Source organism: Arvicanthis niloticus, chromosome X (genome assembly GCF_011762505.2).
Source record: "Arvicanthis niloticus isolate mArvNil1 chromosome X, mArvNil1.pat.X, whole genome shotgun sequence".
NCBI lineage: Eukaryota > Metazoa > Chordata > Mammalia > Rodentia > Muridae > Arvicanthis > Arvicanthis niloticus.
In genome coordinates, this window is record NC_047679.1 from 85,423,363 (window position 1) to 85,436,005 (window position 12,643).

Below are 12,643 nucleotides of genomic sequence, written 5' to 3' on the forward strand. Positions count from 1 at the left end.
AAATGTAGTTCATGTCTAGAAAATGAACTGAAATCAACTGTATATGTATAGGCTACATTTGCTTAAAGGTAACGTTCAGAAGGGCTGACTGGTTCTAGAAATGTTTATGACAATCAAAAAATGCGTAATAAAAATAATACAACATTCTGTATGTCAGATGGCACATTAGATGGCAAGAAAATAGAATATTTGTGTGTGTAGACATCTATTTATACATTTTAGGGGACACTGATAAGCATGTACACAGTTGAATAATATGAGATTAATAAGGCGTGAGATAATATGAGATAAACATTTGCCTGAAATGAAAAAAGTCATCTTTATACAGATTAGCAAGGTGAAATTACAAAGGTAATTATTTATATTTAGGTAGAAAATGAATAAAGGGTGAAGAAATATGGAATACATGTGTACACAGTAGAGTATTATTCAGCTGTGAAAAAGAATAGAATCACATGTGTAATAAAATAAGTTATAACTAATTAATGAAATAAGCCAAATGTATAAAGACAAATATCACATTTTGCCTTGTATGTAAAATCTAGGGTTTTTTTTTTCCTTTAAGGGCCTACAAGTATAATGGACACTGTTAGGGAAATAGAAGAGGGCCAGAGGGAGTGAGAAGAAAAAATAAGTTGGGGGAGGTGGGTAATGAGAGTGATTTTGATTAAATTTTGTGAGAGATAAGTATAAAAACATCATAGTGAAACCCCTTTCTGTAGAATTAATAGACACTAATAAAAACAATCAACTAATACAGCACTTTTTCTTGTCTGTATCTGAACAGGAGTCAATTTGTTGCTGGGCACCCAATCTCATCTGTATCTGATGGACCGAAGTGGAAAGGCAGACATCATTAAACTTGTAAAGCGTAGACCATTCCGCCAGATTCAAGTCGTGGAGTCGCTCAATTTGCTGATTACTATCTCTGGTTTGTTTAAGACCTAAAATTAACTGAGTAATTATGTGGAGTAATTGAACTGCAAACTAGGTTAAAGGCTTTCTTAGGTGAAGGTGTTCATAGGAAAACACTTTAAATATAACCTTTAATTGGGGCAGCAGAATCTCCTACCTGTGTTTTCTTATCCATTTGGACTTTAAACAAAATCCCTTTGATCTTGATTCACATAACCTAGGTTGGAGATCAGGAAACCTACTCTTGCATCCTTGAAAGCTCCTTTCAGAATTGTCTCTAAAACTTCAGAGCTGTAATCACATGCACAAGGGACTACACCAATAGCCACCAACTAGCTTTTGATGTGTCTGAAACAACAAAGAACCAAATGGATGACTATTTGGATAAAAGAGACAATTGTACCTGTCTTTGCCTTATTACAAAGGCATACAGACAAGGTTAGGTACAAGAATAGATGCCCTAAAGAAATCTACACCTTTCCCAAACAGTAGTGGATTTTCATAATCTTGATCAGTCAGAACCTGAAACTTTGACAATGAAAATGTAAACAAGTCAGTGTTAAATTGTGACTACTAAATGAATGGAAAAAGAAAAGTAAAAGAGGACATGACTGTTTTTATCTATGGGAGAGATTTATTGTAAATGCAAGAGAGAACATAGCCAGGAGCTTATGCATCTGGGAAAGTCTAATGTGAACATGACCAGCAGACTGAGTGGGGCCATATGAGGAGATGGGAGAGGGAAACCTTCAGTGGCAGCCACGAGGTCAAGAGGCCAAAAGACAAAATGGTAGAAGGACCAGTGTAACCAAAATGGCTGGGTTATCTACGAGTTATATATGGAACAAATATGTAAGTACACAGAAGCAACACTTGATTTGGAAACATCAGATGTCTGAGAGACAATACACATCTGAATGAGTGAGAGTTTTCATCTTCTTTTCTCAAACCCAGATATACCTTTTTACAGTCCTTAAATGTAACCCAAATGTGATTTGGATTTTGTTTAATCTGGGGTTTAAAACTAAGCCTCCGTAAATGGTAGACAAGAACCCCTCATTTTACAAAATATTTTTGTGTCATATACTATAAAAATATCATCATTAGATGGGACTCTTCTAAGGCTACTCCGGAAAAAATCTTTCAAGGATGCAATGTGAAGCTATTCAGTAGTTTATTTTACCAGTTAAGTATCAAGTAATAGTAAGTATAACTTTAGAACCCTAAGACTTCTTTAAAATTTCCCTATTAAAACACAGTAAAATCGATCATATTGAGAATTTTACTTTGTAGACTGAGTGTGGTGGCACATGCTTTTAGTGTTAGCACTCAGGAGGCAGAGGAAGGCGCATCTCCGTGTTTGAGGCAAGCATGGTCTGAAAAAAATAGATTCTTATTATTGGGACTTTTATAACAATCTTAAAAATGGCTTAGAAAAATTAATAAATTCAATGAAGCATTATAAAAACTTGATAGATTTCATTAAAATTAAAAACAATCTCACTCATGAGTAGGATATTAAAAAATCTCTCAATAGGTTATATTTATACATTTAGGAATAGCCATGTATATACATATCTGTATATGACAACAATTAATGACAAATAGCTCATGGCTGCTCATGGGAGAGAAGGGAAGAAGGAAATGATGTAATTATATTATAATCTCAAAGAGTAAAAGAAACAATTAAAATAAAATATTAAAATATTGTCTCAGAGAAACTGAGAATAGACTGATGGTTGCCTGAGGCTGGATTAACGGAAAGGGGGAGGAAAGAGATGATGCAGAACAACAGGTACTTAATAGGTAAAGGTTAAATCAGTACAACGTTTTGTTGTTCTATGGCACAATAGGTAAACATAATAAAAATAGGGCATTCTGTATTTCAAAATAGTCAGGAGATAGAAATTGAAATGTGCTTGCCATAAATAAAATTTTAAAATTAAGATAACGAATATGCTCGTATCCTGATGTCTACGTCAATTAAAATACCACATAAAACATCATAAATAATAAAAAAGAAGCTTTATAATAATAATAGTAATAGTAATTGGGTTTGTTTCCTAAAGACAGTCTTAACATATCCTAATGGATTATTTTAGATCCACTACATACAGGCACAGAGGCGACCAGTAGAACCCAACTGGTTCATGGAATTGAGACAGAAAAGTCTTGTGATGCATCTGTTTTTAAAAGTGATTCTTATTGGATGAACATTTTGCTTAAAGAGCAGTGCATCCTACTGCTTTGCATTTCTAGAAAATAAAAGAATTGAAATGCCATCATGTTTTCCTACCAGGCCGTAAGAACAGACTTCGTGTGTATCATCTGAGTTGGCTGAGGAACAAGATTCTGAATAATGATCCAGAAAGTAAGAAAAGGCAGAAGGCAATGCGGAAGACAGAGGAAACTTACAAAGCTATGGATAAGCTGATTGGCTGTGAACACTTCAGTGTCCGTATGTCCATTTCACACTTAATATTGCTGTATAGTTTCTGCTTTCCTTCATGTGGAGAGGTTCATAATTGCAAAAGACAAGATGAGGAAAGAATTCACAGAGTGATTGTCATGGAGGCGTCTCCCAGGCCTTCTCTAGATAATCAGACCTATTGGCTGAAATTGCTCTGGGAGTTAAATTTAATTGACTCTTTTCTTCCTTTGCTAGTCACTCTTACTATTTGAAGTAATAGTTTCCTCACTATAAATGTTCTTGATGTATCTTCAGCAACTTACAGAGATGTGTGTGGTATTGTCTTTCCTTTGAATAGCAATAAACTATGAACCTGTTCAACACTGACCAGGAAATTTTATGGTAAATCTGAAAAGGAGGATTTCTGTGATCTGTTGACTCTTGCTCCTAATATTTTATGTTTCACTATAGAATGTTTTCATATCCTGTGTCTCTCCATGAATGTCTCTGTAAACACAGTAATAACTTCCTTTGGCCTCTGAATTCTGTTGTCTATGAAGTAATGCTGTCCCATTCTCTTCCATTCTGAATCAAATCCACTCTACTCTCAGCTGCCTTTTACTCTAACAATTGAGCCTTCAGGCAGAATTAGGAGTGTAGGTGAAGGACTGCTGAAATCACATTATAGGAATTACAAGAGAATATTTCTATCATAAATGACAATTTTTGGATTTTTTAATTTTTATTTTGTCCCCTTTTTGTAATGCTGAGAACAAGAACTTCCAGTTCCTTGTTCATACAAGGCTATCATTTTATCACTGGGCTATATTTCCAGCCATTGTTGTGTTTTGAGACAGGGTCTCACAAAGTTGAACAGATGTGCCTTGTTCTGGCAGTCCTAAGTCTTTCATAAAACTTCCAATATGTTAGTGTACAGGTGGACACTACCAGGGCCAGTTTCACTTCCTTATGCCCTGACATGCACAAAAGTTTTAAATTTTGATGAAACTTAATTTATTTTTTCTTGTATTGCTTATACGTAAATTTTGTCAAAGATAAGAATCCATTGCCATATAGAAAGTTAAGATTTATCCCTGTTTTGTTTACTGCTAATACTTTTACACCATAAGCTCTGACACTTAGGTCTTTGATTCATATTGGCTTTATTTGTGTGTATGCTGTGAGGTAGTTTTCTCCTTGAGAATATTGCATAAACTTTATCATATGTCTCAGCACCACGTGTTTAAGGCACTGTGGTTATGTTGCTTTTGTTTTTTTTTTTTTTTTCTTTATTGAATGGTCTTGAAACTGTTGAGCTCATATGTGCAGAGTTTATTTTGTGAATGTCAAATGTATTCAGTTTATTTGTATTCCTATTGTTTTAAAAATATTTGATTTGTATGGCTAGTCTGCAAATCGTGTGGCTTTTGCTCTTAACTTTGTGCTCTTTGTTTGTGATAATAAATATAACCACCTGACAGTTCTTGTTAATTCAGAGGAATAACTTTTTTGTATGTTGCCATTATAGTTCACCATGAAGAAACAACATACATTGCAGTTGCTGTGAAATCATCAATTCACCTCTATGCATGGGCACCAAAATCATTTGATGCACGCACCGCCATTAAAGTAAGTGGCCATCTTATTTGTATCATGCTATTTTTCTCTTAAGAAGACATTATAAACAAAATAGTAGTTTGGAATATAGATTTGGAAATATATGCCATTTGGCTACATTTATTGCAATTTGAATATACCATGTCAATAATTATCATTTAACCCTTTTTTAGACAATCCACAGGCGCCACAGCAAGGGAGAGTTTGAGGGAATTCCCCAACCCTTCCCCTTACAGGACATTCCCACCAGCTCCTCACTCCCATTTCCTGTAGTCAACATGAAGATCTTCTCTTCTAGAGGCCCAAACACAGGCTTCAGGTGCCACCCCAATGACTTGCAGTGGGGAAAGTCCTTGTTCTCTCATAGTGGGGGGGTTGAGAGCAGAGAGACGGTAAGAAGAGATGCAGCAATACTAAGGAGGCCACATCAGAAGCAAAGAAGACAAGAACTTTATTCCAACTATCATTACAACAGTAGATGGGCGGGGGAAGGAAATTGGGGTCTATATTTTTTCCAATATTAAACACGCTTCTCTGTAGAACTATTCTGGGTCATAGTGGGTAGGCCCACCAGATGTTCTTGGCATCTTTTGATGAAACTGAACTTAAATGGATCAGCTATGGAAACTAACCATCTAGTGGCCCAAACAAACTGCTGCTGATTTTGTTCACATCCCATAAACTGAGGACTGTGGATAAATTACATTATAACGCTCCAGTTTTCTATTTAAATAGCATAGATTTTTAGAAAACGCAAATAGCTTTTTGATCTTGACTATTGCAGGCATCAGAATCAGTGGGACCATTTTGTTAAATGTTTAGATCTCAGACCCAACCCCAGGCTGAGTTTGTGGGTCTGAAGTGGGGCCTGAGAATCTGATTTTAACAAATGGTCTCAATGATACTGAACTGCTTGCTCAACATACAAATTTCACAGAGCACTAATAGGAGCATATCCTGATCAACGTATTCATGAAATACATTTGTATATTACATCAGAATCTGTTTATATGTTTTCATTTTTGAGTCTGAACATTGCATGTATACATTGATCATGGTACAATGCATATGACTACTCCTAGTATAGATACTAGACTATTAGATAGACAGTCTACCACGGCAGATATAGCATCCCTTATCTGGTCTACCTAAATTGGGTCTTGGCTCAGCTGTCATTGGATATGGATTAATTCTTGGGTGTCTGCTGACTTGTCAGCGCTACCTAGTATGGAACTGGAAAACAAAGAGAGAAGTACCACCAGTACATTTAGCCTGTTCTGTCCAAGTCCTCACTCCATCCTTAATGCCCACCTTCGACCATGTTATTGTGAATCCTATGATGTTCAGTCCTTTCCATCATCTGATCTCAGCAATGAATCCTGTTTGGCCTTTTGTTTCTTTGGACTATCGACATTAGGAGTCTTAGAGTGTAGTCTGTCTACCATAGGTTAATATATATGGCCTTTTTCATTCCTTACCAAGTATGCATTGATCAATCAGCAGACTCCGAAGGAGACTACATGTCCTATGAAGCCTATATACGAATATTGGCAAAAATACAGGCAGCTGATCCAGCGAACCGGTTTAAGAGACCAGATGAGCTCCTTCATTTGCTGAAGCTCAAGGCAAGAATTTAAGGGCAGCTAACAAGAGAACAAGGCCATATGTGGTTCTGAGGGTCATAACAATTTGATCATCGTAGGTTGTATGAAAGCCCTAGGTTCAATCCCCAGGATCATAAACATTCAACCAATCATAAAGAAGTCATCTGACTTTTATAAACTTGTAATTATAGCAAAAGAAAGGGAAAGTTTGCCTTAGTCAGAATGTCATTTTGGCCTTTGGGCCATATTTGCTTTTCTGTTTTCAGGTGTTTTCAACTCGTGATGTTAAGCCAGTGACAGTTGACCTGGCTATTGGTTCTGAGAAAACACTGAAGATTTTCTTCAGCTCAGCTAATGGATATCATATCATCGATGCAGAATCTGAAGTTATGTCTGATGTGACCTTGCCAAATAATGTAAGATAATACCTTCAGATCTCTAGAAGTTATTGTAAAACACTTTGAATTTTTCTGATTGTCAAAATTCTCAAATGTTTAAAAGGAATAATTTATACTGCAGCAGAGATCTAACAGGTAACTTGAGTATGTCAGAAGTGTTAACACATAAGGAAAAGTCACTAGTTATTTCATACTTCAGATATCTAAATGTGGTCTGCAGACAGATTTTATTTGGCCATAATGATTTTATGACCTTTAAAATCCAGACTTCTCTTGATTAACCAGATCTGATAATCTCAGGCACGTACTACCATCTGGCCACTATCAGCTAGAATTAATTGAGGCCTGCCTCCTTTTAATGGCTTTGTGTTCTTCATTCACTGTCTGTTCATCTTTGTGCATTCATACTAATTGGCCCTAAGATGCTTTTCAGTTGGCTTTAGCATTTCTATGCCCTGTAATATACTAATATATTTTGTTAAAAAATCAATAACAGTATTACATAATTATATGTGCTCCCCTCTTTATTGCATTAGCTCTAGATGTTAGCAAATTATGTGAAAATTCATTTATTATATTCATTATATTCCAGAATTTCTGATGGAAAGATTCGGTATTTTTAAAGTAAAAAGGCACAGTAATTTTTAAATCATGAATGTATACAATCAATATAAAAATCTTGACCATAACATCATAGTCCACCAAATGTATAATACAAAATATTGAGGGTGGAGTTGATGGTTTTCCTATTGAAATTTATATTTAAAAGGAATACCTTTACTAGCAGGTTTTTCCTTCATTCTTTCTTGATATTCAGTTTGTTGAACATTACAATTTTAGCAGCTTATCATTATGTAAAATCCCTGAAGAAAGCATGAATGGACTTTAAATGACCCTATTTGTGTGATATTTTGAACCTTTTTGGTAATATAACCCATGTCTCTAATAACACAATTTTAAAGACTATAAGAAAACAAGCATCAAAACATTGGTGAAGACATCTTTAAAGATGAAGCTAACAATTGTTAGCTAATGATCTAGTAGTTGCCTATATAGACAGCTTACCCTGTTTGTACTGTGAAAATATTAAATAGAACCTCAGCCAAACTCACAAAATAATTGTGATATAACTGTATTATTCTTCAAGTTTAAATTGCCTTTAAAGCTTCCTCCCTCTTAGATTTATCAGAACAGATAGCCTTTCCTCAGAAGCCAGTGCAATAACGGATATTCAAAAATTGGTTTAAGTTTACACTTATTGAAAAACCAAACAGGCATATTAGCACATGCATGTAATCTCATAACTTTGGAAGTGTAGGCAGGAAGTATAGGAGAATGATGGCCAGAGGCAGATTTTTAGCAAATTCGAGGCCAGTCTGGCATACATGATTCACTAGCTTGAAAAAATAAAATCACTGAAGAAACTTAAATCTAAATAATAATTATGAAAATCATTTGCTTTGGAAACAATCAGTTAATTAATTATAGAACCTTGAATGAGAAAAGATGTTACAAATCATTTTCTGACCTAATTAGGAGACCTCATAGATATGCAAATATATTTTTAGACAAATTCCCTAGTGTCTTGGCCCACTAAAATAGAAAGGACTCTACTCTAAAGGAGAGGAGAATGTCCTAAAAATACTATTCTCTCAGAAGTGCTTGATTACAAAGGCTCTGGTGGTACTGGAGAGCTACATGTGCTGAAAAGTGTCCAGTTGCTTCAGAAATCATCTGAAAAAGCAAGGGAATTACCTCAGATGCTGTCCGGATTTGCAGCAGGCCTGGTTTATTACAAACAGATCTTCTTGAGAAAACCGTATTTCTTGCGTTTCCTTTCATTCTTTCTTATCTGTTTTCTGATTCAACTGCTCATGCAAGTACCCAGGGAACGCATTAAAATTGCGTTTCGCCTCTGGATTCCCATTTTAGTTTTGAGGATTGTTGTTGCTGAGACATGGCCTCAAGCACTTGGCCTGAGTACGCTGCTGGCTTTGGCAAGTATAGTTTCTGACCCTCCCTCCCCCTCCCCCCGTAACTTGTTAATTTGCAGAAACAGCAGAAGAACACATTTCTTGTAATTCTCAGAGAAATAGCTTCAATGTCATACTATCTGTGCTCTAAGCAGATTTTGTCCCATTTATGAATCTGGAAATTTACAAGTGCTTAGTTTTCTTTTAATATTTCCTTGTTCTGCAACAAATACTTCTGAACTCTATATTGAGCCTATTGTAGCATGCAAATTGAATGAGAAAATCTACATTGTATTGAAAAAGGGACAAATATAATAAAATAAGCCATGAACATAGTAAAGGCTACCCCTTAAAATATTTGAGCTCAAGCTATTTGAGGTTTATTTTTCTTGTTTTTTTTCATGAATTTGCGGATGAGCAAGAATTTTGTATATGATTTATTGCTTGGTTACACATACATCATAAAAATATTGCTTAATTTCTGAAATAAATCTGAAATTCAGGATTGTATTATTTTCCCCGTTATAATACACAATATTTTTTGTGGCATTTCAGGAAATTTCTCTGTGTTAGAAATAAATCTCTCTTTTTTCCTCAAATGATTATCCTAAATAAAAAAACAAGAGAAAATATTAAAATTGATGCTTTTGAGCCATAAAGGAAACTGACACTTCTAAACTGTTTATCTTGTGCTGCTGACTTTAGACACAAAGTTACCTTCCCCCCCACCCCCCGCACTTCGAACATCTTCTGGTTTTCCATAAAATAATAGTTGTTTCAATTAATGTAATAGCGATAAAATGCTGTATACAAAAGTCTTTATGAAGCATAATCCTAGTCACTGGAAATCATTATACCACAGAATGTCGTCATTTTACCTGATTGCTTGGGACTTGGCGTGATGCTCTCCTTTAATGCTGAAGCTGCCTCTGAAGAGGCAAATGAACAACTCCTCAAGAAGATCCTTGACGTGTGGAAAGACATACCGTCTTCTGTGGGTACGTACAAAATTTCTTTTGCTCTCAAATGATCTAGACAAGCTTTAACAGGATTTTAAAAAATGTCCTAAATAAGTTTTCCTGGATTGTTGTTTGTTCTTAAAGCACCAAAGGGTAATTTAAAGTCTATACATTAAAAAAAAAAACCTTCTGTTATTTTGTCTGGTCACTTTATAGAGTGGTGTTTGTGTGAAGTCATTTATACCTATAAGTTGCCACCCAGATGGCAATATGGGTATAACCCCACTTTTTCAGACTACAGCCCTAAACAGTACAGTACTGCTGGTCTGGGAAACTAAAATAACTAATCTGAGATTCTGTTATATCTTCCTAAGGTTTGGTAACTAGGTGACAGAAAATATACAAATAGTTAAAGTATTAGAGAGGGTAAAGGGTAGAATGATAAAATAAATGACCAATGCCTCTCTTTCTTTCTCTCTCCCTCCCTCCCTCTCTCTCTGTATCTGTCTCTGTCTCTCTCTGTCTCTGTCTATCCCTCACTCCCTTCCTCCCTCCCCCTCTCTCCTTCTCTTTGTATGTCTGTCTGTCTCTTTGTGTTTCTCTGTCTCTGTGTCTCTGTCTCTCCCTCCCTCCCTTCCTTCATCCCATCCTCTCTCCTTTTGTATATGTGTGTCTGTCTGTCTCTGTCTCTCTGTGTGTTTCTCTGTCTCTGCCTCAGTCTCTCTCTCTGTCTCTCTGTCTCTGTTTGTCTCTGTTTCTCTCTCTCTCTCTCTCTCTCTCTCTCTCTCTCTCTCTCTCTGTGTGTGTGTGTGTGTGTGTGTGTGTGTGTGTGTGTGTGTGTGTGTGTTTGCAGAGACAGAGTGGGTTATAGAAAAAAAGAGAGACAGTGAAGGAAAGATAGGCTGTTTGTCCAAACAGAGGAAATGTCTATGGGTAGAAGTGACATGCACAGTGTTTTAGTGACCAATTTGAAAGAACTCCTTTTGAACAACTTTTTTATGGGATGATGAGGTTTTGTGGATTTTTTTTATTTTTTTTGCATTGCACCTTCAGAATTTTTAAATTATTTTTTTACATGGTCAATGTTGAGATTGTCCTGAAAACCTGCTCTAATTTCTTCCAACAGGTAAAAATTCACAGAGGGTTTAAAACCATTATAGGTGACAGACACTTAGCACTTATAGTACAAATTAATGAATTTAGGGCAAAAGAAAGTAAGCACATGGAGTCATGTTATATCTTGTATAATGAAAATCAAGGAACGATATATGAAGTAGGACCTAGTGAGGCATCCCAGTGAAAGAAAGCCTTCTAGGCTGTGCAAGGTCTGGCTTCCATCTCCAGAACCACAGAAATTACATGAGTCAGAAATGAAAACCAGGTAGCTAAGTTCAAAGGGGAATGTAAGCAGAACACTAATATTCAAGCCACTAGATGATCATAGCTGTAAAAGGGATTTTAAAAGGTGTCTACAACATTTCTTGTCCTTAGGCAAGAAGAGTTCTAACCTAGATCAAAAAGCTTGGTAGAATTTGAAAGATATGTGTACATAAAATAACACATAGCACAAACTTACTGTTTTGTTTAGCATATTTTGAGAATATATTACAATATAGCACTGATATCAAAGAAATAATTCAATCTGTTTTCTACTTTAACACAACTTGCTGTTTACAAATACCATAAAACAAGATTTCCCTAGGCTGAAATTTACTTTTCTTTAAACCATAATGTTTTCAATAACAAGGACAATGTCCTTTACTCCCAAATAAATGTATCGGAGTTTAAGAATGGCGAATAATTTTGCCCAAAATATCTACTTCATAATTCCAGAGCCCCATTTCAGAAAGCACACTTTCAGTTCAGTGAGTAGTGGCAGATCTGTAAAGACATACACTGGGTGCCGAACTCAGTAGATAGGCTGTTAAATTGGAAAAGTTTACTCTATGTGGTTGTTGAGAAGAATAGTATTGTAATATAGTAGTCACAGGAGTAAAAAAGAAAATTGAATTCATAGATGTTAGACCTGTTACTAGTTTTGGTAAGTCAGGTCACTGGTTCTTTGTACTTCCTGTGCCCACTTTAATTCTGGCCTGAAATTACACTATTAAAGTTATTTAAGAACAGCTATTTTTTTCTTACTCAAAATGTGACAGAAATTTAATTGCAATTTTGATATCAAATTCATACAGGTAGTCTGACTTATAATAAAAAACAGGATAATAGATACTTTGTACTTTTCTTTGAGGTCAGATACATTGCTCACACAATGTATTTGCTAGTTACTTTTTAAGATTGTATGAAGTCTTCTATAAGTTATTTTATGTAAATTTAATGTACACATACAGCAGGTAAATTTTGGTTTAAGCAAGAGTCCCTGAGAGCATTTGATAAAAATGAGAGATTTTTTTTAAAAAAGAAGACAACTACACTCATGCTGATTTTCCCTCTTTTAAAATAAAGAAAAACAGGAAGTCAGATTAATTAACAATTCTGGTTTCAAACAAAGTGCCATGTTTTGTATTTTAACTTCAGTTAAAATTTGTGTAATTTTAAATGTTATAATTTACTCTATATATGGAAATCTTCCCTGCAAATTTTATAAAGAATAAAAATTGAAAGTTAAACATTTAATATTGCTCTTTATACTGTAAAATACTTCACAGAATCACTGGAGTGTGTAGGCTTTTCATAATTAAGGTTATGCTTTCATAAATGATATTGCCATGGTGGGTTATAAAACATGTCTCAAAAGTTTAAAATGTAA

At 35.2% G+C, this 12,643-nt stretch overlaps 1 protein-coding gene and 1 long non-coding RNA gene across 3 annotated transcripts in view; one reads left to right on the forward strand and one right to left on the reverse strand.

Moving 5' to 3' along the window:
* The window catches only part of LOC143435482 (uncharacterized), an 82,051-nt gene extending 72,168 nt beyond the window's left edge, over nt 1-9,883 (reverse strand). The window contains exon 1 of the long non-coding RNA XR_013105824.1: nt 9,796-9,883. This is a non-coding gene — a long non-coding RNA (uncharacterized LOC143435482). The remainder of the gene's footprint in view (nt 1-9,795) is intronic.
* Nrk (Nik related kinase) overlaps nt 1-12,643 on the forward strand; it is a 96,257-nt gene that overhangs the window by 76,500 nt on the left and 7,114 nt on the right. The window contains exons 22-27 of one of the 2 annotated variants that reach the window (XM_076918353.1): nt 788-931; nt 3,215-3,373; nt 4,854-4,958; nt 6,425-6,567; nt 6,813-6,962; nt 9,756-9,915. In XM_076918353.1, the coding sequence (XP_076774468.1) occupies nt 788-931; nt 3,215-3,373; nt 4,854-4,958; nt 6,425-6,567; nt 6,813-6,962; nt 9,756-9,915 (861 nt within the window). The remainder of the gene's footprint in view (nt 1-787; nt 932-3,214; nt 3,374-4,853; nt 4,959-6,424; nt 6,568-6,812; nt 6,963-9,755; nt 9,916-12,643) is intronic. The other variant, XM_034485613.2, reaches the window with a different exon arrangement.